The sequence below is a fragment of the Pollachius pollachius genome (assembly GCF_949987615.1).
Source record: "Pollachius pollachius genome assembly, chromosome: 3".
In the NCBI taxonomy this organism is placed as follows: domain Eukaryota; kingdom Metazoa; phylum Chordata; class Actinopteri; order Gadiformes; family Gadidae; genus Pollachius; species Pollachius pollachius.
The window spans coordinates 32,054,634-32,079,627 of NC_136936.1; the positions used below are offsets into that span (position 1 = coordinate 32,054,634).

A 24,994-nucleotide genomic window follows, 5' to 3' on the forward strand; every position below is an offset into this window, starting at 1 on the left:
GTTCTGCTTTCCTAGTGGTTCACAAAAGAAAGGTAAGACTCCCCACAGTCTTTCCAAATTATCTATTCTGTAATAAGACTATTAACCCGACTTACCCTAATATTCATCGACCAGTGATATTAGTCTGGTAATATCACTGCCCTAACATGCATCTATCACAAAATATCAACCTAAATATTTTGCGACTCCCTAGCCTGGTATCCCATGATAAAATGACATAAAATCCCAATTAAGTGTGGTGCCTATAATGGTGTACTCACTATAGAAACCTCACCACATAATGTCTCATTTATCTATCATGAAACCAGAGACAGCATTATAACATCACCTCTTATATTGATGTGATTTAAGAAAAATCACTGCAATAAATGTCGCTTTTTAGGTATGAAAGCTGGTCACTTTTCCAGTTTCCCATACTTGACTTAACCATGGCTTGTATCTGTATGTTTCTGTGTCTGTGTGTGTTTGTGTGGTTTTGTGTCTTTCTGTGTATTGTTGTTATGTTTGTCTGTCTGCTATCACTCCCTCTTGGAGCTCCCATCACTCCTTTCCTTCCTCTCCTCTTCCTCCTCCTCCTCTCTGTCTCTTTCCTCCCTCTCTTCTCCCTCTTCCTCTCCCTCTCCTCCCCCTCTCTTCTCCCTCATCCTCCTCTCTTTACTTCCTCTCTTTTCGTCCTCTCCCTCCTCCTCTTCTCCTTCCCTTCTATCTTCCTCCCCACAGAGGTCCCTCAGCTGACAGACCTGAGCTATGAGAACGTGACGGACACCACCATCGGCCTGCGCTGGATGCCCTTCAACTCCACCGTCGTCACGGGTTACCGCATCACGGTGACGGCGGCGGGCGAGAGCGTGCCCGTCTTCGAGGACTTTGTGCTGCCGTCATCGGGCTACTACACCGTGCACGGCCTGGAGCCCGGCATCGGCTACGACATCAGTGTCACCACGGTGACGGAGAGCGGCGTGAGCAAGCCCATCACCATCACACAGCAGACTGGTGAGGAGCAACACGTGAGGAGATAGAGAGAGCCTCGTCACCATGGCCTCACAGAACATATTAAACAACATGCATTAAAAAACAACACAGGATCAGCAAAAGTCCATTAATTTCCAGCCTGCTTAAGGATTGAATGGCTAAGAAGGACCTTGGAATCAAGGCATGCCAATCTGGCTACAAAGAGATTGATGTCAGCAGAGGGCTTTTACTCTGTATAACCTGTCATGGAACATCTCAAACGGAGTGTCTTAAACGACTGCAGAACTCTTCAAAGAACATAAACTCTGTAATTAAAATGCATGCTGTGCTGTGCTGTGTGTGTGTGTGTGTGTGTGTGTGTGTGTGTGTTTTGCACCTTTCTTTTTGTCAGTTTGTGTGTGTATTTTCTTAAGTGGGTGTCAGTGTGTGTGTGTATTTTCTTAAGTGGGTGGGTGTGTAACATATGGTGTTGGTTTGGAGTTTCCATCAAGGTGGGACTCATTTTGCCCCCTGATGTAAAACCTTTGTGTTCTCTCACTTTTAAGGTGCTGTTAAACAGCAGACACAGACTTTACACACACACAAAGAGAAACACCTTTTTATTAATAAAAGTAAGCAATGGTGGTGTAACTTTCTCTCTCGCTTCTCTCTCTCTCCCTGTTTTTCTCTCCATGTCTCCCTCTCGATGTCTCTCTCTCTCTCTCTCGCAGTGGTGCCAGCCCCTACTGGTCTTGGCTTCGGGGAGGTGGGTCCGGACTCCCTGGAGGTCACCTGGGACAGCCCTCAGGTCCCCAACGCCGCGGACATCAACATGTACATCATCAGGTACCCCACTTCTTTTTTTTTTTTTTTTTGTTTATAAAACCACGTTTTGTTCTTTATTTTTCTTGCAGTATTCCTACTTTTTGGTCAAACTTACGTTTATCCTACCCTTGTAATTCTTACTCATTTTTGTATAAATCTAAATTGTTACCAGGGCAGGCGGTTCTGACAAAGTATAAACCACTCTCTGTCGGACAAGCTGTGCTTGTGTTTGGTTTGGATGGGCTTGTGTCTGTGGGTGGTTCTGATTATTTATTCTACTGACTGTCTGACAAGCTGTGCTTGTTTGTGTGGTTGGTTCTGATCTAGTTTATTCTACTGCCTCTCTGACCTGTGTGTTGCTTGCTGTCAGGTATCGTCCCGTGGTTATGTCTTTTGCTGATGAATCCAAAGAAGTCACCGTTGGAGGCTCGTCAAAACGCACAGTCCTAGAGAGTACGTTGGATAGATGTAGCACACACACTCACTCACTCTTGATCATTTGTGGATCATTAGTTGATCACTCACTCACTCACTCACTCACTCACTCACTCACTCACCCACTCACTCACTCACTCACTCACTCACTCACTCACTCACTCACTCACTCACTCACTCACTCACTCACTCACTCACTCACTCACTCACTCACTCACTCACTCATTCTTTGTATTTGAATGCCTAACACTTTTAAACCGAAGCACAAAGTGAATGATATGAATGACCTCTCTCTGCTCTCAGACTTGGTGCCTGACACAGAGTACCTGGTGAGCGTGGTGTGTGTGTACGACCAGAGAGAGAGCTCCCCAGCCACGGCCACTCAGAAAACAGGTGAGTTCCTGCAAGAGGCCCAACCTGGGCCTCGAAGGTAGGACATGCACTCCGCTGGGTTGAGATTTGAACATTTAAACGAATAACTTCATGACACCTATGGCATTCTCAGATGGCAATTCAAAGCAGGACTCCTACAGAGAGCATCCATAGCCATCCCCCAACACACCAGGGTATCCACCGCTCACAAACAGCCCCAATATGAATATTATACATGAATGTACACACACAGAGACATCAAATATGAATTGCCGTACTCGTGGCAAATGGAGGGACATAGTAAGACTGCCCAGAGGCTCCATGAACAGGAGAGTACGACCATGACACCATCCAGGGTTCCATGTTAGACCCTTCTTCTAAGATGAAGTCCCTCCCTCCGCCCCCAGCCATGGACGCCCCCTCAGGCCTGGAGTTCTCTGACATCCTGACCAACTCCTTCGCCGTCCACTGGGTGGCGCCGCGTGGGCCCATCAGCGGCTACCGCATCCGCTACCAGATGGCCAGCGGCGGGCGGGCCAAGGAGGAGCGCCTACCCCCCTCCAGGACCCACTTCACTCTGACCGGCCTGCACCCCGAGACCGAGTACCTGGTCCACATCTACGCCGTCAGCGGCCGCAAGGAGAGCCCCCCGCTCTCCGGCCGGCAGAAGACCAGTACGTCTCTTATTGTGTCGGCTTCCTTCCTCTTCTATAAAGGGGTGATATCATGCTTTTTTGACTTTTCCCTTTAGCTATATGACGTATTTATACATGTTTTACGTGTATACATGTGTTTTAAGCTCGAGCAAGGGGGAGTTTTCGTTCCGACCGAGAACACCCCTCAATGAGAAACAGCTTGTTTGCGCTCAAACTTTACTTTGTTACAGTGTGACGTCCGACTGTGCACTGGGCGGTGCTGAGGTGCATAAGTTGCGCCTCCTGGCTACTTTTCCCGGGGGGGGGGCGGGGGGGAATTTGCTGACGCACGCGCAAAGCGTTTGACCAATCGCAACAGAGTGGGCTAATGGGGCGGGGGGTCTTAAAGCGACAGTGTGAGAATAATAAGGGGTATTTCTAACATAAATGTAACCCTATTCTGGTAGCATCCCAAAATGCACTGATTAATCCTAAAAAAGCATGATATGGGATCTTCAATGCATACAGAGCTTGAGTAAATTGTTGAATTAGTTGATGCTCCCCACATCATTTTCCCTCTTTATCTGTCTTTTTCTCATTCTGCCTACCACTTTTCATCTCTCTCTCTCCAGTCTCTGACGCACCCACAGACCTGAATGTGGTGGAGACGACCCCCACCAGTATCACCCTCCGCTGGGACGCCCCGGCCGTCACGGTGCGCTACTACCGGATCACCCACGGAGAGACCGGTAAGCTAGCGGGCTAGCCCACTGCTTATGATACAGCTTTTCCTTTAGCTTTTCATGATTCTCATTAGCCAATAGTCAATCAGCAACTCTTGATGGGAAAAGGTAAGAGAGATAAGATGTTTCCTTAAGTACAGGACAGAAATAGTAATGAAAAAAATTAAAAAGTTGAATAAGAGTAAAAAGCTAGGACAAATACATCAAAAGTAATATAATAATGATATTGTTAATGTGTTGTCCATCTTCATGGCTTCTTCCCTATGATCTCTGGTGTCGGGTGACTCACTCTCTGTGTCTGTCCCTCCCCTCCCCTCTGCAGGTGGGCGAGGTAACATCAAAGAGTTCACGGTGCCGGGGACCCAGTCCACGGCCCAGGTGACCAACCTGAAGCCGGCCACCGACTACACCATCACCGTGTACGCTGTGACCGCACGGGGGGACAGCCCCGCCTCCAGCACCCCCATCTACATCACGCACCGCACCGATGGCAACTGTAGGTTCCTCTAGGACCGAGCATGCACACATGCACACACACACAGTCATGAACACACACCGAACTCAAACAGACGCACACAGTCATGAACACACACACACACACACAGTACACATATGTATCCAGGTTTTTACTGTCAGTTGTGGATGCACTTGAAGAATACCAAATCCACCAACACATCACATCACATTACATCACATCATGCATTGTATCTGAGGACCTCTCTGCTGCCCTCTCTCCGCGCTCCTCTGTCTTGCCTCCGTTCTGGGGTTCCTCCAGATGTGGACTCCCCGTCTGTGATGGAGGTGATGGATGTGAAGGACAGCAGCATCACAGTGCGGTGGAGCCCGGCCCAGGGCCCCATCATGGGCTACAGGGTCACCGGGACCCCCAAGAGCGGCCTTGGACCCATCTTCTCCGAGGTGGTGGCTCCAGGTACGTGTGTGTGTGTGTGTGTGTGTGTGTGTGTGTGCGTGTGTGTGCGTGTGCGTGTTTCTCTAGTGTATTTCCTTTTTATATTGATACCACCACAACAAAGATATCAAGACAAGGCATTTATATTTAAGCAATTCTTACATGAATAAAATTATTGTCACACACTATAACTGAGGATTATTAGTTGTACACACGCATTTACTGTCTTTTTTTCACTCCGTCATTTTAAGCTCTGTGTGTGTGTGTGTGTGTGTGTCCTTAGACCAGACAGAGATCACCTTCTCCGGGATGATGCCCACCCAGGAGTACGTCCTCAGCGTGTTCGCCCTTGGCCAGGACGGAGAGAGCACCCCTGTTGTGGAGTCCGCCATGACAAGTCAGTGGCTCACCTTCAGTACAAACATCGGTTAAGGAATCCAGAAAATACGACACAGATACAGGAATAAGAAACACATACCGTTACACACACTGATGAATAAAAGCCTGCCACGTAAGAGTGTGTACTTTAAAAGTGTTCACAGGGTCCACTGCTCGTTAAGTCCTCTAAAGAGGAGTGGTTTCTACCTCTGAAAAGAAGAACCCTCTAGCCTTGTGTTCTATTCCCTGTCTGCTCTGCACTGTCCCAGAAACTGGGTCGTGCTTTTCAGCGGTGGATTGATTAGAAGTCTGGTCTGTACGTCGCTTTCGCTAAAAGTATGAAAAGTTTGAATCAATGCGAATGTCGTTTAAATGTAAACTTTTGAAACCGAGCTCAGGAGGAGACGAAGATGGTAGAGCAGCTACTGCTGAGACTGTCATTTACATTTCTCTCGTGTGTGTGTGTGTGTAGATGTGGATAGCCCAAAGGACCTGGCCTTCTCGGACGTGGCCTCCAGCTCTCTTCGTATCAGCTGGGACGCCCCCGAGGGCGTGGTCACCTCGTACCGCGTGCTGTACTACAGCCCGGAGGAGGGCGAGCGCGAGCTGCTGCCCGCGCCCACCGGGGTGGCCGACTCGGCGCTAATCCAGGGCCTGCAACCCGGGAGTGAATACACCGTGAAGGTCATCGCCCTGCATGACAACAAGGCCAGCACGCCGCTGGTGGGCACGCAGGTCACCACCACGGAGGGTGGGTACCGTCCCACTGACACGATCCGTCCATACGTAACCGTTGGGGTCTGTCCTTTAGGGTGGGGTTATTGAGTTCAGCATCAATTTTCTTCAAAAAAAATTTAAAAAAAGAAAAGCGGCATAAATTGGTAAAAAACACTTCAGAGGATTTAAAAGAACTGGTACACAAATTTCACATAACCAAGTGCAAGACATCCTGCACATGAGACCAAGTGTATAACATTCTGCACATCACAACAACTGTGCAGTATGAGTTTGTCACAACACTTTCTTTCTTTCAAACTGATCAGTAATTGGTTTGGCTTTGATCTCCATTGCCATACCAAATAGTGAACCTCTTATTCCTCACATGGTTCATAAGTCTGCAGAAGGCAGGCTCACCCACCCTACCAAAGGAACACCTGGGGACACTTATCTGGGGTTTAACATTGAATAGCATGCATCTCCTCCACCATCTCGCCCCCCCAGGCGTCCCGGGCCCCACCAACATCCTGTTCTCCGGGGTCAGCCCCACCTCCTTCCGGATGAGCTGGGCGGCGCCGCTGCAGACCAACCAGCTGACGGGGCTGCCCGGCCTGTCCGGCTACCGCGTCCTGGTCCAGCCCAAGGGGAAGAGTGGCCCCAACGTGGTGCTGAACCTGGCCCCCGACACCACCCAGGCCGTGGTCCCGGGACTCATGGTGAGGGACACCTCTCAGCAGGGGGCCCATGTGCTCCGAGTACTGGACACAACTGTACTGCTCAGAACAGAAAATCGGAATGGATATATAGAACAGCAATACTATTAAAGAAACAACATACACCAGAAATACAGTTAGTTATTTTGCGTATGGTATACATGTCCGCAAAACTAAAGGCGCTCAGATGCGGGAATAGTGAAGGTAGGGTTTGGTGGCAAAGCCCAGGGAAAAAGCCCCAGTGATGGTGGGGTGATGGTGTCGGTGTTATGTTGTGCTAATGCTAGTGGTGGTGTGGACAAAGCTGATTCTGATTTTGAAAGTGACTTCAGAAAATGTCATCACTTCATTTATTATTATAAACAAATCCTATTTTGTAGTAATATTTTGCACTTCACTATATCATAACATCGGGTTATATTCTCTGGTGTAAAAGGCTTTTGTATAATTGACGATAATTCCTATTGATTGTTTCCATACTTTGCTGCCATCGTATGATGCAATGGATTGGTTTGCTACCAATGTGTGCTACAGCCATTTAGTGATGTTATGTTTGGCGAACGGGCAAAGCAATAATGAATCCTGTAGTATTAAAACGAACGATTGTGAAATAGGACAAGTAAAGTGCTAAACACTGGTCTGCAAATGGAGACACACACGTGCACATACACACAGACACACACTCAGACATTTATATATATATTCATGCCCAGACTTGCTTTCCCCTCTGCCCTTAGTCAAGGGATCGGTATTTGTATCTGGAATAGTTCTCAGACAAATGCTTTTGCTCTGCTAGACTAGGGCTCCAGTCTGTCTTTTGATTGCCCAATTCTACAGACACACGAACATGCATGCACACATGCGCACACACATACACACACAGTGTTGGAGGGATACCCCGCCTTGAACAATCTAACGTTATAACGTTCTATTTCTTTCTAGCTCTGCTCTTTCCTTCTTTCTCAGATTTTATTGATCATATTTTGTGTATGTTTTCTTCTGACTCTAAGCCTATAGTCATCTACAACATGCAGAGATTGGCAACAAATCCACTTAACAATAAAACAGCCTTTCAATGAAGATGAACAATCTGACAATGTCTCTTTCCCTCCCAGCTTGCCACGACCTATGTGGTGGAACTGTATGCCCTGAAGGACTCTGCCAAGAGCAGCCCCGCCCGGGCTGAGGTCACCACCATGGACAGTAAGTCTCTGGATCCCCCAAGCCATCGTCAACATACATAGAGAGACCGTTGTTAGCCAAACAACAGGCAGGCGTATACCATCATGTACAGATAGGTGGAAAGAGATTCTGCTCCAGATTATACAGTTATAGAAATAACAAGTCATTGTCTAAATAAAAATGTCACTTCCAAGGTGTTTTAGTTTATGACCCTCTCTGTCCATGTTGCTTCCATATCAGCACGGTTGGAACAGTGTGATAGTCAGGATGAAATGCTACTCTAATGACCCAGATGGGGAGGGTGGGAGGTGACTCTGTGTGTTGATACTCCCTGCCTCCCTCTCTCCAGACATCACCCCCCCGCGCCGCGTACGCCTCTTAGACGTCCGGGACTCCAGTATTACGCTGAGCTGGCGTTCCAAGACAGACCCCATCTCTGGCTTCATGGTGGAGGCCACGCCCGTTTCCTCTCCTGGCAACACCACCATCCAGAGGAACATCGACTCCAACCTGCGCTCGTACACCATCACAGGTGGGCTGGGAGCGTCCTGACAACATTCATCAAGCGACTTTCTCAAATATGAAAAACAATATTATTTGACCAAACCAGGCATTGAGACCAAAGAAAAAAGCCTCCAGGTGGTGCTAGGAGCGTTCTTCTGGGAGAAGCCGTCCCCTGACCTGTGTGTATACGTGTTGTGTTGACCAGGCATGCAGCCCGGCACTGAGTATAAGATCAACATGTTCACTCTGAGTGGCAGCGGACGCAGCACCCCCTTCACTCTCACCGCCACTACAGGTACCACGACCCTCTCTCTCTCCCTCTCTCTCTTTCTCTTTCTCCCTCTCTACTAAACAGATGTTTGACCTGAGAAACACTCAAAACACCCTCATACAAACAGTATGAGGGTGTGTTTTTTTCAGTACCTTAACACCCCTTATTGTAACTGATGCTTTATTATAAATGGGTGGTAACGTCTTTATTAACTTTATTATTTATTAACAATTATTAACCATCGCACATTTTCTTCTATATATATTTTGAAGTAAAAGTAGTAATCTCTCTCTCTCTCCCTCAGCCATGCCAGCGGTCCTCCCCCCAACCAACATCCAGTTCACCTCCTTGACCTCCAGCAGCTTCTCCTTCACCTGGGAGCCCTCCCGGAGCCCCGACATCACCGGCTACTACGTCACCCACGAGGTGGTGGGCGGAGAGCCCCAAGAGAACACCCCGCGGCCCCACCCCGGCCAGACCTACGCCTTCATCAGCGGTGAGGGTGTAGCCAGGGGCGCCATACGGTCCAACACCAGAGCACACCATGTTAACGTCACTCACTGTACATATTGTGGCAACCCGGCAAGGTGAGCGAACCACCTCCTCCCAAACAGGACACATTTTTGTGGGGAGAAACCAAAAAGGCACGTTCTATTCCAAAGTCAAACAAAGTCTCTCGCTGAAAAAACACAAAAGAACGGAGACCTGGGAGGAATCGACGGTTGTATCCCGGTCTCTCCTTGCCCGAGCCACATGGCTGAGAGAGCCCCGAATAAGTGGAGAAGCAGGCTATTTAAGCCCTGGTTCTCCACCTGTTCCTCAAGTGCTCTGCATCTCCTTAATTGGCCCCGGCTCCAATGCCCTCAATAGCGCCATCTGGGGGTAGACTGCTTCCAGGGGACCTGGGCTGGCTCCGGGTTGCCACAATATGTGTATTCAACATGCTTCTACATCTAGAAGTATATATTTGACTGGAATGTCTTTGGTGTGCTGAAGGTCTGAAGCCAGCAACGGTGTACGTCATCCGGATCGTCGCCCTGCAGAACAATCTGAGGAGCATGCCGCTCGTAGGCAAGGCCAAAACCCGTGAGTACCCCCCCCCCCCCAAACACACCAGGCTCCGTACGAACCCCCCCCAGCTCACACACCCTAGTTCTGCACAGGATCAGGCTCAGCTGTAACTGGAGCTTTTAATAACAAAATCGAAATGTAGGTCAGCTCTTCCAGTTTGCTCAAGCAAAAAAGAATTGCACATTGCAGGCTACTTTCGTTCTAGGAAAACAACAAGTTCGTCCCCAAAAAAATAATCCTGCTCTTGGTAAAACAATGCCGCCACCTATTGGCCACCTTCTGCAAATGTGCAAGTAGGAATATTTGACAATGGCATGCTAGATCAAATCCATAATCGTTGCTCTTCTAACGGTCACTCATCTGCTGTGGTCTCCTCTCTGGTCAGAGCCCAGCCCGGACCTGCTTCTGATCCCAGAGCTGCCCCAGCCCGGGTCCCACAGACCCAGACCGGAGAAGCTGATCCCAGAGCTGCCCCAGCCCGGGTCCCACAGACCCAGACCGGAGCAGCTGATCCCAGAGCTGCCCCAGCCCGGGTCCCACAGACCTAGACCGGACCTGCTGCTGATCCCAGACCTGCCCCAGCCCGGGTCCCACAGACCTAGACCGGACCTGCTGCTGATCCCAGAGCTGCCCCAGCCCGGGTCCCACAGACCCAGACCGGACATCCTGGACGTCCCAGAGACAGACAAGACGTAAGACCCGGGAGAACTAGATCTACTGCTAACTAATCTTACTGTTCACTAGGTTTAACGTCATTCTGGATTATTACTAGGCTGCTTATTATTAGTACTAATTCATCTTATTGTTCACTAAATTCAATGCCCTTTTGGGTTAGTATTGCTATAGCTAGACTTTGTGACTGTTTACTTTTTATTATTTGTACTGGTTAACTACTTAATGAATACTAACAGCATGACAGGCTATTACTTCTAACCTTTCTGAACATATTTTTTTCATAACCAACATTAATACCTCTCCCTCCACTGCCCTCTAATGAGTTATTATAGCACATAACTCATTATCTGATGCTGAGTAATAATTCTCCTGTCCCATCAGGTTCAACACCAACCATGTCCATTTCTCGGGGCCGGATGGTGAGCTTGGGCCGGGCCAGCAGGGCCAGCACATCTACACGGAGTACCAGAACCTGGGGCCCCACAACGGCTTCTACGCCCACAACGCCCGGCCCCAGGGGGGCCAGCGCCCCACTGTCAGGAACCCCCTTATCTACATCCCCGTCCCAGGGCCTGACGGGAACCGCGTGCCCCTGGTCAAGGTGAGGGACCAGTGACCTTTATCCAGCCCGTACCATCTGCTCTGCTTCCGAATGTGAGGCTATAGTTACGTTTTTCAAGATCATCTTAAAAATAGTGGTCAGGAATGGTATAGTGGTGGTTTCAGATTCCAGTGCTGGCACTCTCTGTAGGCATCCTTCAGCATGATGCCCAAAAAAAAATCACCTAGTCACTCTGTGTGTGTTTGCCAAGTTACTAAAAAGTAAAAAGTAAAAAAGCATTCGACCAAGCTCGCATTAATTCTCTTCCTTCTATTCTGTTCCTTCAGGTGAACGATGGACCGTTGCCAGGCCTGGCCTTTGGTTTCCCTGACAATGAGACAGAGTTGCCCCAGGAAGCTCAGACCATCACCACCATCAACTGGCAGCCCATTCCTCAGAGCTCAGAGTACCTGGTGTCCTGCAACCCCATCACTAACCTTGAGGAGAGGACCTTCCAGGTACACACACACACACGCACACACAGATGCACGCACTCATGCACACTCCTACACACTGATGCACCCAAGCACACACCATACACAAACACACACCCAACTTACATCCACACACACATATCATTATTATTATTATTATTATCATATTATACACAGTAAATCAAATCTTCTGTCTCCCTTTTGAAGATGAGTCTCCCTGGTACCTCCAGCAGCGCCACCTTGATTGGATTGACATCTGGAGCATCCTATAATGTAGTTGTCGAGGCAATGAGGGGCGGGGCAAAAGAAAAGGTTCTGGAAGAAGTCGTAACCGTGGGCAACACTGGTACAGTACTCCATTAAGTTTGTTGTTCTACTTCAGTATAAAGAAGTGGTGTGCAACCACTGGTGTAGATTGATATTTTGTTTTATACACTGTTGCTGTAACATATTTTCTCATTGATGAGGCTGAAGTTGTTGGTTCTCATGGTGCTATCATTATCTCTTTGCCAAGGAAGGAAAAGATCAGTCGACAACTACAAAATAATCTCAAACCGCCATTTTAACCTCATCCTTTTATTTTTTCCTCCAATAGTACCAGGTGACCTCCCCATCGATGTCAACCGAGACGTTTGCTACGACACACACACACACACCTACCACGAGGTGGGCTCTGAGTGGGAGCGCATGTCTGAGACAGGCTTCAAGCTCTGGTGTCGCTGCCTGGGCCTGGGCAGCGGACACTTTAGGTGTGATTCATCCAGTGAGTGGCTTATTAACCCCTGACCCAGCATGCTTTGCAAACGCCATAGTACAACCTATTGTATATGGTTCTACTGAAGGGATTTAATAGAAAAAAGTGATATTGATAATATACAACAAAGTATATGCCTGATAGTGAAGAACAAAAGTATTTGTTTTCATTCATCACTGTAGCACTCAATTCCTTTGCTGAAGTACATCACCATAGATCCCACAATGTGAGATTCTATGAGTTGCAGTACAGTAACACGATAGCTAGCATGGGCCGACCTTACATTTAATTAAACGTATAACATGCTCAGAATCTTTATACCTTTCAAAACAATGGTCTGTCCATGATAGCCTTTGTCCGCCATGCAGTTAAAATAAACCTGTTGCAGACAGAGCTTTGATCTGGGTTATTTGTATTATTACTTCATAACCCGACAATACCAAATAACCTGGGACCAAAGTTTTTTTTGGTATGAGTCACTGCAAACCTCTAGGCCCACGAGGTTTAATAAATAGGCTGCTCCTCACAGCAGGGATGAGGCTTTTGATGCTTCCTCAATCATCACATACCTTTTTGATAATCCGTCCGTCCCTCCCCCACTCCTCTTCCATCCGTCCCTCCCTTCAGAGTGGTGTCATGACAACGGAAACAACTACCACATCGGGGAGAAGTGGGACCGCCACGCAGAGAACGGCCACATGATGAGCTGCACCTGCCTGGGCAACGGCAAGGGAGAGTTCAAATGTGAACCGCGTGAGTAAAGACACACACACACACACACACACACACACACACACACAGACTGATTGAGTGATAGAGGTAAAACCCCTGTGTGGTGCTTGCTTTGCAGATGACTCTACGTGTTACGACAATGGGAAGATGTACAAGGTGGGGAACCAGTGGCAGAAGGAGTACGAGGGAGCCATCTGCACCTGCACCTGCTACGGAGGACAGCAGGTAATCCTCTCACCCTCTTTGCCCCGGAGTTCCTTCAAACAATACATTGTAGCTAATCTGACTGTAGCTACGCTAAAGTTCTGTGTACAACGTATATTTATATGTATAATACCCTTCTTTTGAATTTCCTAAACAAAAATGTGTGTGTGTGTGTGTGTGTGCAGGGCTGGCGCTGTGGTAACTGTAAGACCCCGGGGGTCCAGACGGACGTGGACGTCCTGCTGCCGGCCCCCAACGCCTTCGACCGCTACCGGGAGAACGCCCTCCGCAAACTGGTCAGTGCTCGCCCACCTGGTTGGTTATGTCATCTAGTGTTGGTTAAATATTCATGTTCCCTTAGATACTTATTTCTGTGACTTATGTTGGTTAGTTCTGCAGGTTAACTTTGTTGGGCACTTAAGTGAGATATGCGTAAAATATGTTAATTTGTTAATATTATAATGCTGTGATCAGGAGGATTTATTTTGTGTTGTCAGGAATTATTGTGAATTATTTGTTTTATAAAATGTTTGTTCTGCTGTCCGACACCACATCCTTATGTCAGAATACTGATGTAAGGATTGCAGTACTCTGACATCCTTATGTTGTCAGTACATGAGGATATTCTCCTGATCTCATCTCTCCCTCCTCAGAACATCCAGTGTCCCATCGAGTGCCTGAGACCCGAGCTGCTGGCCGACGCCCACAATCCGCTGGAGTAGAGGAGCAGAGGAGGAGAACCGCATTCTCGCCTGAGCAAGAGAAAGAAAGAGAGAGGGGGAGGGAGAGAGGGAGAGACAGAGACAGTTTCAACACTCGTGTGCCTTAAAACAGGCCTTGTATCGTCCATGACTCCGTCCTAGTGCTTTATTGTTGTTCCAAACCACCGCTGTGCCTTCGTAGAGACCCACCCACTATTGTAATGTTATGTCACGTTAATGTTCATGTATGTTGTAGTAACACAAAGTGATTCTGACCGTGGAATGGAGTTCGGGCCTAGATGGACACGGTATAAGGTTTGTGTTTGTAAACGGTTTTGAAACTAGGCCCTTTCTGTTTATATTGTTGCTGCTTTGTTAAGGAAAGAGTTTGTCTTCAGACCTACCTGTAGTAGCAGACACACGGAAACATACACTCGCTTTCAAGGACACACTAGACCCCACTGCCACACACCAGGTGCTGAAACTAGTTGGATGGTGTCCTTATTTGTGCCCTGTTAAAAGTCTTGCTTTATTCCAGACATTTCACCCTTTCCAATTTATGCAACCATTTGAACCGATGTTCAAACTGGCCACAGGCTCTACAATATCCCTTCAAAGCTTTGATATTGATATTCTGTTTATGTCCACCCTTGAAGGCATTTCAGCAACACCGTCCACAAATATCAGAGAAAACCAGACTAGTGGAAAGTCCTAAAGTTGTCATGGAGTTTGGTGTTGTTTCCTAGTTCTATATTGTTTCTACAAAGATAAACACTGAAATTGTAAGAATCCAACTCAAGCCTTCCCCCAAAAAAACACTATGAAGGCCATATAACGAATTGAAAATTGTTTGTGTGTAAATATATCTAGATATATCTATACATCTAAATATTCTGAAAGGTTGGCTTAGACCAAGAAGTGAACCTTTGTAATTGGTAACTATCCACCCAGATAGTTTCAGGACTATTGTATTAAGGCAAACAGATTAAAAAAAAAATACCCTGTAAAAAGTGAGCTCTAGAAAACCATTAGGATTACACATTATGGGGATTGGGAGTTCTAGTCGCATTCTTTCAAGTCAAATTAATCATAAAAGCGGCAGTTGGCTTTAGTGGGCCCTAGGCAGTTGAACAAACCGCCACTGGAACCTCTTTTTGAAAGACAATGGATTTCTGCATATGTGTATTTGTATTACTAAGACATGGTCTTAGTAATCTTTCATGGTCTTTTTTGTGGTTAAGTGTATTTTTCAGATTTATTTTATTTATCCCTTTTATCCAAGCATTTTGTTTGAATGCTATTTTTAGGGTTTACACTTTTATTTACATGTTTTTATATTGTTGGTGCCAAAGTCTGAACTACTGTGGACTGATTTTTAATAAACTGACAAAAATCCAACTGTTTTGTTTACGGCAAATCAGGAAGAGGTGGACTAATCTAGGAAGTCAGAGAAAATTTTGATTATATTGATATAACATCAATTAAAATTATAAGAGTTGGATTTTGCTCAAGCCATAGCAGGTAATTGTAGAAAATGCAACTTAAAGGGATGGCGCCCTGCAGTTTGCATTTTCACTTCAAATGCCTCAACTTTAACAACCCAAAGAAGAAAGTTAAGCGTTCTCATTCACTTGAACTTTCTATACTCAATATATTTTGGTCTTTCCAATAACTTGTGAATCCATTTCTGGTTACAAGACTAGAAATTTGCAAGAAAATGTGGATGATTAATCATAAAGAATCCTCAGAACACAAACTTCTAGGCAGAGTATTGATGCCATGTGATTAATGCCTTTATGGCATCGTTACGATCTGCTGATTGGTTTAGTCAGATTGTGCTGCTCTCATCTCAGGCTCCGTACAGAGCTCTAATTGAAGGGCGACTTAAAGCTCCAACTTTTGAAATATTATATTGGGCTGCTCAGGGAAGGACCAGTTAAATGTCTCGCCTTTCTTTCCTATTTGCTCAACCCTAAATCTTTAAATAAATAAAAGCAAAATAATAAAATAATATAAAAGTAAGAGCACAAGAGTTACAAACTGCTTATCCTGGGCTCCCGTCTCGTCATTCCCGTGCTGCTTGCCACAATATCATATGTATCCTGTACGTACAGTATGTCAGTAACGTTTGCATAAAGAAGTAAAATAAAACCTGAAATGTTGCGACTGCAAGCAGTCCAAGAGGTATTCAGTCACCCACGCACCTAGGCTACTCATTACTCCTACACACAACTATAGGCAGGGTCTTTGTAAAACACACACACACGCGCGCGCGCGCACACACACACACACACACACACACACACACACACACACACACACGCACACACACACACACACACAGGATAATGTTCGTTAAAGATCTCCTATTATACTACTTTTCTGGTCTTCATTTCTTATTAATGACTCCTATAGAGCAACCTGACACGAATCACAGCACAAAAAACACTCAGCTTCGTCCTTCTCCGCCCCCTCACCCCTCTCCTGCCAACCCCACTCCATTGTGATTGGTTACCTTCCGGAAGAGCATGTTGCAGCATTACCATACATGGAAAATCTGGATTGTTCTACGTAGATAAATCCCGGAAATTTGAACAAGTGAATCGCGACCGGCGTCCCTATAGTGTTTAGCCTCTGCACAGCCAGCCCAGACGGTCAGCAGGGAATACGTCTAAATGCATGTACGTCATTATTTGACACTTTAGTATGGTTAAACATGACTATAAATCATTATAACAACGTTTATAGGTCATACAAGTTGATAAAGCATAATAGGTGCTCATAATAAGTCATCTGAAATAGAGGAGTCCATTTCTTCACTTTACAGTGAATATTTCGTGAAAACTAAAAAAAAAAAACTTTCTTCAGAACCATATTCATATGACAAACAGTGTAGATGTGCGTGATCTATGGACTTGCCTGTTTGAGAATGCAAGGAATGGGTTTCAAATTCAATAAATGCTGATTAAAGAGCACCTATTATGCTTTTTCGACTTTTATGACCTGTTAACGTTGTTATGATTTATAGTCATGTTTAACCATACTAAAGTGTCAAATAATGACACTTTAGTATGGCTAGTCGTTGTTCATTGTTAGCTACATTAGCCTCTTTAGCAAACCAGCTTGATAACAAACAACACAACTTTACGTTGTATTGCACGCACAGCAAGACCGTGCAATGCAAAAATTGGTGACAGAATAAAGTAGCAATGCAATCAAATGTGTAAGAGCATTTAAAATCAACATTAAAATGACCAACGTGGTACAAATAAAATAAATCTCTTCACGGGCGCAGCCATTTTGTTGAGAGCGTCATCACTGCTCTCGGTCTACTCTCACTATTCCGAGATATGAAGACAATAAGGGGGCGTGCCTCCGAGAAATGCCGCAAGAAAGCTGGGAGATTTCCCGACTTCCGACTCCGAAGCCTGGCGTCCGAGGATTCAGGAACACACCATCACGCTCTCAGCAAAAATGGCTGCACCCGTGAAGAGATTTATTTTCTTTGTATTTGTACCACGTTGGTCATTTTAATGTAGATTTTACATGCTCTTACACACTTGATTACATTGCTACTTTATACCGGTCACCAATGTATGCATTGCACGGTCTTGCTGTGCTTGCAATACAATGTAAAGTTGCGTTGTTTGTTTTTTGGGGCTGGTTTGCTTAAGAGGCTAATGTAGCTAACAACAACAACAACAACAACGACTAGCCAATTTTACGACACAATCACAAAATCGTGTAAAAAGTGCAACTCAGAAGGATGGCGTCCGAGGATTCGGGAACAATAGGTCCATGTCAGGAACACACCATAATGGTGTGTGTCCTCGGACGCCAGACGCCGACGCATAACTGAGCCGGTCAGCGGTCTTTAATCAAATATTATCCCCTAGTGGCCGGCGGTAAACTCTGCATACAGCACAATCTATCCTGACGGACATTATGGGTCCCGAATCGATGCTAGTACACCAAGTTTCCGAAATTGTAATCCATGGGCGGCCGTGCCCAATCGTTTTAACCTAGAATGCGAGTTATAGCGTCTATCGCGGAGATATGAGCGTTAACAATCCGGATTATAATTAATGAGATCCTGACAATAACAATAGGTATCCACAGATACACAGTCTGTGAATGCCTAAATATATAAATAAGAGACTTTCACATGTCGATACGCATTTTATATAGTACCAGCAAAGAAAAGGGAATCGGGGAAACATACGCCCAGTCTGCAGACTGTCAGGTCTGCAACGTGTACGTTCAATGTACTGTCTGTATGTACAACCATTACCAGAGACAGCAGGGTCGGGTGCATGCAAAACCAGAGACAGCAGGGTCGGGTTCATGCAGAACCAGAGACAGCAGGGTCGGGGTGCATGCAGAACTAGAACCAGAGACAGCAGGGTCGGGGTGCATGCAGAACTAGAACCATATACAGCAGGGTCGGGGTGCATAAGGAACTAAAACCAGATCCAGCAGGGTCGGGATGCACGCAGAACCAGAGACAGCAGGGTCGGGGTGCATGCTGAACTAGAACCAGACGGCAGAGTCGGGGTTAAGCAGAGTGGGGGCCGTCGGATCCATGATCCTTTGCGCATTACGCATTGGCAACGCGGAAGTGGAGAGCAGCGTGAGAGTGTGGTCTGTAGTCCTCACCAGAGAGACGTTTATCAGACTAGCCTGCAGAGATGGAAAACACCTGTATCGATAGTTTAATCCTGAAACTTCACGATGTGAACGCGGTTAAATTCGGTGAATACAAGCTGAAGAGTGGCATGATGACCCCGATCTATATCGACCTCAGAGTGCTGGTGTCCTACCCGAGCCTCATGAACCAGGTAAACACGTGTCCTGCAGACCGCCCTGTCCTGCACGTGGTCCAATGGTATCTAATTGTGTTATTTGATAATCATGTGAATATTCGAACCTGGAGCTCACTGGGTATCAGGAAAAGTTGATGCCGACTTTTTCATATTAGCGCAGCTTACCACCCAGAGTCAATATAACTCCCAACAAGTTGTATAACGTTAGACTAAAGCCTATTTGAGCTTCAGGCCAGGGGGGGTTCTGGGCACGGGCGAACCGGGCAGTTGCCCGGGGCGGCATTTTTTCATGAGACGTGGGGGGCGCCACGAGCACCTAAAAAAAAAAGAAATCTGCGCGCGAAGCGGTTTTCTATGAACTATCATATCATTGTGTGGGGAATTGGCGCCCCCTCTGGCTGCAGGCGTACCTGCTCGTTTAGAAGGTGCTATTCACAGATGGACTGAAACCCCCTCTGAAGTCCGTATGGCCACGAGACAAACCCACCCCACAACAGCTGGTCTGCACTACAAGTCTTTGCCAAATTACATGCAATAAAAGTACCTTTATCGATAAAATGACCACTATGGTGCACATGACATCCAAACCGTTGGGCCTGACCCCTGGCATGGGCATGTCCCATGATAACCTTAATATGTATAATTCTGCGCATGACATGTTAAAGGTCTGGCTTTGCAAAACGGAAGTCTTTATGGAAACCGCTGTGGTCAGTATTATCTCACTGCAGACATTGTGAGTTTGATGCCATTGTTAAACCTGAAGTGGGAGCTTATAGGCTCAAACACCAGTTGAGCCTCAACTGTGTTTTGTTTTGATAGAAAATTCCTCTGACTGAACTGCCTTGGCTTTCAGTGCACATTTATTTCCAAACCCCCAACTCCGGAGTGCAAAGAGAGACAGAAAATATGCAGTAAAATTAAGAGGCAGTAAAAGAAAGTACAGCCCAACACCAACCTTTGCCTGTGTTTGTCTTCGGCAGTTGTCGAGCCTCATCTACCAGCGCGCTCAGGCCGAGCAGCTGAAGTTCGACTCAGTGTGCGGCGTGCCCTACACGGCCCTCCCCCTGGCCACCATCATCTGCTCCATTAACGAGCTCCCCATGCTCATCAGACGCAAGGAGGCCAAGGATTACGGTGCGTAGCGATGGAAGTGCATGTGTTCATGTTGCGCTATAGAAGGGTTTCCTGTCAACAACATGGTGTTCTGGGGCGCCGCCAGGGGACATTAACCCTGTTGTTCATAAACTAGTGTCAGCGACTACAGCAGTGTTACCAATGTATCAACATCCATTTACTGCATTATGTCTGATTCAGCCTGATAATTTAATTTAGTATTTTGTTGTCTTTTTTTTGCATATTAATATAAACGTAGAAAATGTTTGTTTGTAGTGTCCTAATATCATTGACTCAAAGACTATAATTTGACTGCATAAATACATGAGAATTGGCCCTCTTATAATTCTAAGAAAAGTTAGGAGGCTTTCTTTACTTAATTGACTCAAAAGCTTATGATTTATAAACTTGGCTTTCGTTCACTTGTACATTAACGGACCTGCAAGTGGCTTTCAATTTAAGTTATAGCTTAATCTTTTAAACTTTTTTAATCATCGTTAAAATTATCACTAAATCTTTAACTTGACGATAACAATCCTAATGGGAGGGTATGGTATTTGGCAGGGGACATCACATAACATGGAAAAATCCTTCTACAGTGATTTCAGAAAAATTAATTCTCACGAATGGGGTTCAGGCAACACGTATCTGATGGAAAAGCCTTGAGTATCTACGGAAGGAAATCTACATGCATAAACATAATATTACAACGCTATTTTGAAGACCAATCTGTATTACATCCATACATGCCTTATCTTTAGGGAATGTACCCATCCCTTGGTTTTGGAATTAGCAAAGTTAACGCCAGATCAGATCCTTGCCCTCCTGACGGTCGTCTATCTGTTGTCTATGCTTTATGTCCACTGGTTGAGCCCCTAACCCTATCTGCTTGGAAACCTGTCTATACTATGGTCCTGAGTGCCTCACCATGAACTGGTAGAGCGTGGCATCCACACTGCGATAGGGATTCAGGGTTTGATTGCTGCAGTTGACACCCATGATACGATTGTATATGCACTTGCAGAATTGTAAAATAGTTTGGGTAAAATACATCGACCAAATTGGACATTATAATTTCAGAATAACATTTAACATGACTGTACTTAAAGTGACCGGCGTCCTGGTTGGCTCTCGTGAAGTACTTAGTGACCGGCGTCTTTATTGTCTCTTGTGAAGTACTTAAAATGGCGGGCGTCTTGATTGGCTCTCGTGAAGTACTTAAAGTGACCGGCGTCCTGATTGGCTCTCGATGCAGGAACCAAGCGGATGGTGGAGGGTGTGACCCGGCAGGGAGACACGTGTCTGATCATCGAAGACACGGTCACCACGGGAACTAGCATCCTAGAGACGGCCGAGGTGCTCTACAAAGAAGGGCTGAAGGTACCCAGACAGAGACACAGTCTTCTGTTCACCCCCTCCCCATGGACCTGAGTTCCGTGGCTGTCCTTAAGGGGCCGGTGGGGCGCTCTGCATGTACGACCCCCGGTTAGGCTGCACACACTGGGGATCGAACCCACAACCTTTTCAGAATAAGACATCCTAACCACTGCTAGATTATCCTGCCCCTTAAAGCTACTCCATTTATTTATTCAACATTCTGCCCTTGCACTGAAGGGACTTGAAGGGTTGAGGAGTTTTTTCAGCTGGATACTTTCAAAATCTCGTTTACTCTGGCTGGTTCCTTCAAATTGCCTATCCTAGCTTTAATCCGCAAATGTCATCATAAACGTGTGGTTCCAGCATGGCCAAGAAGAGGCTTACAAGCCCTGAACAAGTTAAAGGCAATGATGTAACTTGTGACGTATATCGTATTCAATCCTAGTTCAACAAATATGCTTATCCCAGAGGTTCAGCCAACCAAATGCAACGCCACTTTTACTCATGCACCGCATATCTGAAGCAAACTTCCAGAATATCTGATGTCTGCCTCAACACCAAACACTCTTAAATCATGGATCAAAACTTTCCTTGTTTTTAGTTTTGTTAAATGCGTGTCTGCACTGGCATATTAATGAATCAGCCTTCTTATACTTATAATTAACATTTCTCCATATTGTCCTTTGAGAAATGTGTTCCTGCCTATGTGATGCTCCTTCAATTGGCCTGGTGTCTTGCTGGGTGCCATATAACCAGAGCTTCTGTCTCCCTCTTCCAGGTGACGGACGCCATCGTGCTGATGGACCGCGAGCAGGGCGGCGTGGCCATGCTGAGCTCCCAGGGCATCAAGCTCCACCCCGTGATCTCCATGTTCCAGCTGCTCAGCGTGCTGCTGGCGGCCGGGCGCATCAGCCCGGCGACGGCGCAGAGCGTCCGCGACTTCATCCTGGACAACAACACCTTCAGGTACACAGCTCAGCACGTCGGGACGCGGTCAGCATCAGTTACTTTTATTACTTATTGTACACAAGGGTAAAATTATTGGGCTTGGTTCCTCCACAGCCACATAGCAACAATACAAGATAAAGATAACAAAGAGAAGTATAAATAAAATATGTTACGTATGTTAAATAAGTAAAGTGTTCAAGTGGTAGCGGTCAGCATTGTCCTCATCGTTGTCCTCGTCCTCATCATTCTATGGAGTTTGCCCTCATGAACTCAGAGCAACAGTACTGTTGATTTGAATGTGTTTATTGTACTGTGTGAAGCACTTTTTCACACGTTTTATAAAGGTGGTATATTGAGTGAGTCCCCCACTGTGTTGTGCCTCTCCCCAGACCAAAGGCAGGGAACGGGAACCTCTCCCCCCTGGCCAAGAAGATATGCAAAGAACAAGAGCAGGTGCTGAGTTATGGCGCCAGGGCCAAACTATCAGGTACAGTACCATGTCTGTATTTATATACAGACATTTACAGATTTCTGTCTAGGTGGAGGCTGAGATAGGACAACGCTAACGTTGAATGATATGTTGGGAACGTCAATGATCATAGTCAGTGCACTTCAAACTGTGAACTGCTCTAGGATTTGGGTTTGTTACACATTTGATCAGTGCTGTTCCCTATCCTTCATTTCAATACCAGCACTTGGTGTCTGAGATGCCAAAATACAAGCACTACTAATATACTATAAACATTCTTTGCAACAGTACTGAATGTTTGACCTTTAAATGACTACACTGCTTGCATACTGAAATACGTGTTATTCTTTCCCATCCCCTTGTGCATCACAGACATCCATCCTCTGGGGTCGAAGCTGCTGCAGATCATGGAGGAGAAGAAGTCAAACCTCTGTGTGGCCGCTGACGTGACATCCTGCACGGAGCTCCTGGTGCTGGCCGACACCCTCGGCCCCAAGATCTGCCTGCTGAAGACCCACGTGGACATCCTGGAGGTCGGCATGGGTGGTAGAGGGCTCTGGGGGTGAGGGTATTAGAAGGGTCTGGGAGTTATGGTGGTAGAGGGGTCTGGGGTTAAGGGTGGTAGAAGGGTTAGGGTGGTAGAGTGGTTAGGGTGGTAGAGTGGTTAGGGTGGTAGAGTGGTTAGGGTGGTAGAGGGGATGGGTTAGTAGAGGGGTCTGGGGTTAAGGGTGGTAGAAGGGTTAGGGTGGTGAGGGGATAGGTTAGTAGAGGGGTTAGGTTAGTAGAGGGGTTAGGTTAGTAGAGGGGTTAGGTTAGTAGAGGGGTCTTCGGGGGTGTCTGTCAGTTAGCCGACCGGTTCCACCTCAGTCTAGTAGTTGAGCAGTGAGATTCCCGAATCCCGTGGGGTCAAATCTTCGGCTAAATATTGGAAGGTACATGATTCGTACACAATTCAATATTCTAGTGCTAGGGGAAGATCTGTTCTCCCTGTTTTAAAAAATGTATACATTTTACTCTTGTACTATTTGTGCTTTCAATGATGTGCTTGTTTCAATGTTTGCACTTTCGCGGCATGTATTGAAATTTGATTAGGAAGTACTTGCTATTCTGTTGACTTTCATGGTCATCGTATGGTCTATATCAGGTCACCTTTCCCCCCATGTATGGGTTCTCTCCATACATATTGTGTCTATATCAGGTCACCGTTGTCTTTGTCTCTCCCCAGGACTTCACCCCAGCCTTCTGCAACGCCCTGAAGGACCTGGCTGACAAACACAACTTCCTCATCTTTGAGGATCGCAAGTTTGCCGACATCGGGAGCACGGTGAAGCACCAGTATGAAGGTACGCATCACGCGGACGTGGAGAGAGAGAGCAATGCTGTTGCTGTGGTTGCGATCCCCCAGATATCAAAGACTACATTTCAATGGTGTGTTTCCATGTGTGGTCTGCCGCTGCCTGACCACGCGCCATCTCTGCTGCTGGCCACCAGGGGGCGTGTACCGGATCTCGTCCTGGGCCCACCTGGTGAACGCCCATGCGGTGCCGGGCCCCGGGGTGGCCCAGGGCCTGAGGGCCGCGGGCCAGGCCCTGGGCCGCGCCTGCCTGCTCATAGCCCAGATGAGCTCCCAGGGCTCGCTGGCAACTGGGGAGTATACTCAGTCTGTGGTAAGGGAGCTCATAGCAAGACTTTAATCATACAGTCCTAAGCAGGAAACACAAGCTGTACAAGGTGCTTAACAAGGGAAACGACTCAATCAGAACTAGATTACTACATTGATCTATCACGTAAGGCTTGCGGATGTTTGAGCCTTGATATTTGCTTGTGTCGTCCTTCTCCCCTCCCAGCTAAAGATGGCGGAGGAGCAGTCTGACTTTGTGCTGGGCTTCATCTGCGGCTCCAGGATTACCCAGAAGCCTCAGTTCATCCACATGACCCCCGGGGTGCAGATGCAGGCTGGGGGTTAGTGTCCTATAAAATGTAGTTTAAGGAAACGGTGGGATGTAGACTTAATCTACGACATTGCTGATTGTAACGCTCATATCAGTCACACAACAGCGGTACTAAAAAAGTATCAAAGATGCTATTGGCTGAAACCATGGGGATAACATGCCCCCCTCCTTCCTAAAACTCTCGCCTAAACACTATTTTAAGTGTTTGAATTCCTTCTGAAACAGTGGGCTTACTGGCTCTTTAAAAATACATCATAGTGCTAATCACCTGCTCTTGAGAATGGTGTAAATTCATGGGTATTGTGTGATGGTTGGTTTCGGCACCGTGACATCACTTCTTGACACAGGGTGGCACTGTTGCACTATAAACCATTGTAAGCCCTCTATGGAAAACTGTGCTGTTTCTGGTATCTGTTAATCTCTCTCCCCCCCAGGTGACGGTCTGGGACAGCAGTACACCTCCCCCGAGGAGGTCATCGCTACCAAGGCCTCTGATGTCATCAT

General features: G+C 46.6%; 2 protein-coding genes across 2 annotated transcripts in view; both read left to right on the forward strand.

Moving 5' to 3' along the window:
* fn1a (fibronectin 1a) overlaps positions 1-15,206 on the forward strand; it is a 41,872-nt gene extending 26,666 nt beyond the window's left edge. Inside the window, exons 25-49 of the mRNA XM_079732050.1 lie at positions 721-993; positions 1,683-1,797; positions 2,147-2,229; positions 2,515-2,604; positions 2,991-3,257; positions 3,851-3,967; positions 4,284-4,457; positions 4,737-4,892; positions 5,155-5,268; positions 5,722-6,000; positions 6,471-6,682; positions 7,795-7,882; positions 8,211-8,393; positions 8,571-8,660; positions 8,941-9,132; positions 9,633-9,722; positions 10,093-10,399; positions 10,764-10,983; positions 11,271-11,441; positions 11,625-11,763; positions 12,013-12,180; positions 12,799-12,924; positions 13,022-13,128; positions 13,293-13,403; positions 13,761-15,206. Coding sequence (XP_079588176.1) covers positions 721-993; positions 1,683-1,797; positions 2,147-2,229; positions 2,515-2,604; positions 2,991-3,257; positions 3,851-3,967; positions 4,284-4,457; positions 4,737-4,892; positions 5,155-5,268; positions 5,722-6,000; positions 6,471-6,682; positions 7,795-7,882; positions 8,211-8,393; positions 8,571-8,660; positions 8,941-9,132; positions 9,633-9,722; positions 10,093-10,399; positions 10,764-10,983; positions 11,271-11,441; positions 11,625-11,763; positions 12,013-12,180; positions 12,799-12,924; positions 13,022-13,128; positions 13,293-13,403; positions 13,761-13,829 — 3,941 coding nt within the window. The 3' untranslated portion in view covers positions 13,830-15,206. The remainder of the gene's footprint in view (positions 1-720; positions 994-1,682; positions 1,798-2,146; positions 2,230-2,514; positions 2,605-2,990; positions 3,258-3,850; positions 3,968-4,283; positions 4,458-4,736; positions 4,893-5,154; positions 5,269-5,721; positions 6,001-6,470; positions 6,683-7,794; positions 7,883-8,210; positions 8,394-8,570; positions 8,661-8,940; positions 9,133-9,632; positions 9,723-10,092; positions 10,400-10,763; positions 10,984-11,270; positions 11,442-11,624; positions 11,764-12,012; positions 12,181-12,798; positions 12,925-13,021; positions 13,129-13,292; positions 13,404-13,760) is intronic.
* A 3,226-nt stretch (positions 15,207-18,432) lies between these two features.
* Positions 18,433-24,994, forward strand: part of umps (uridine monophosphate synthetase) — a 7,332-nt gene continuing 770 nt past the window's right edge. Inside the window, exons 1-10 of the mRNA XM_079733538.1 lie at positions 18,433-18,646; positions 19,612-19,765; positions 21,000-21,124; positions 21,900-22,087; positions 22,459-22,556; positions 22,911-23,071; positions 23,764-23,881; positions 24,030-24,205; positions 24,386-24,500; positions 24,925-24,994. The exon at positions 24,925-24,994 is cut by the window's right edge and continues 770 nt beyond it. Of these exons, the coding sequence (XP_079589664.1) occupies positions 18,497-18,646; positions 19,612-19,765; positions 21,000-21,124; positions 21,900-22,087; positions 22,459-22,556; positions 22,911-23,071; positions 23,764-23,881; positions 24,030-24,205; positions 24,386-24,500; positions 24,925-24,994 (1,355 nt within the window). The 5' untranslated portion in view covers positions 18,433-18,496. The remainder of the gene's footprint in view (positions 18,647-19,611; positions 19,766-20,999; positions 21,125-21,899; positions 22,088-22,458; positions 22,557-22,910; positions 23,072-23,763; positions 23,882-24,029; positions 24,206-24,385; positions 24,501-24,924) is intronic.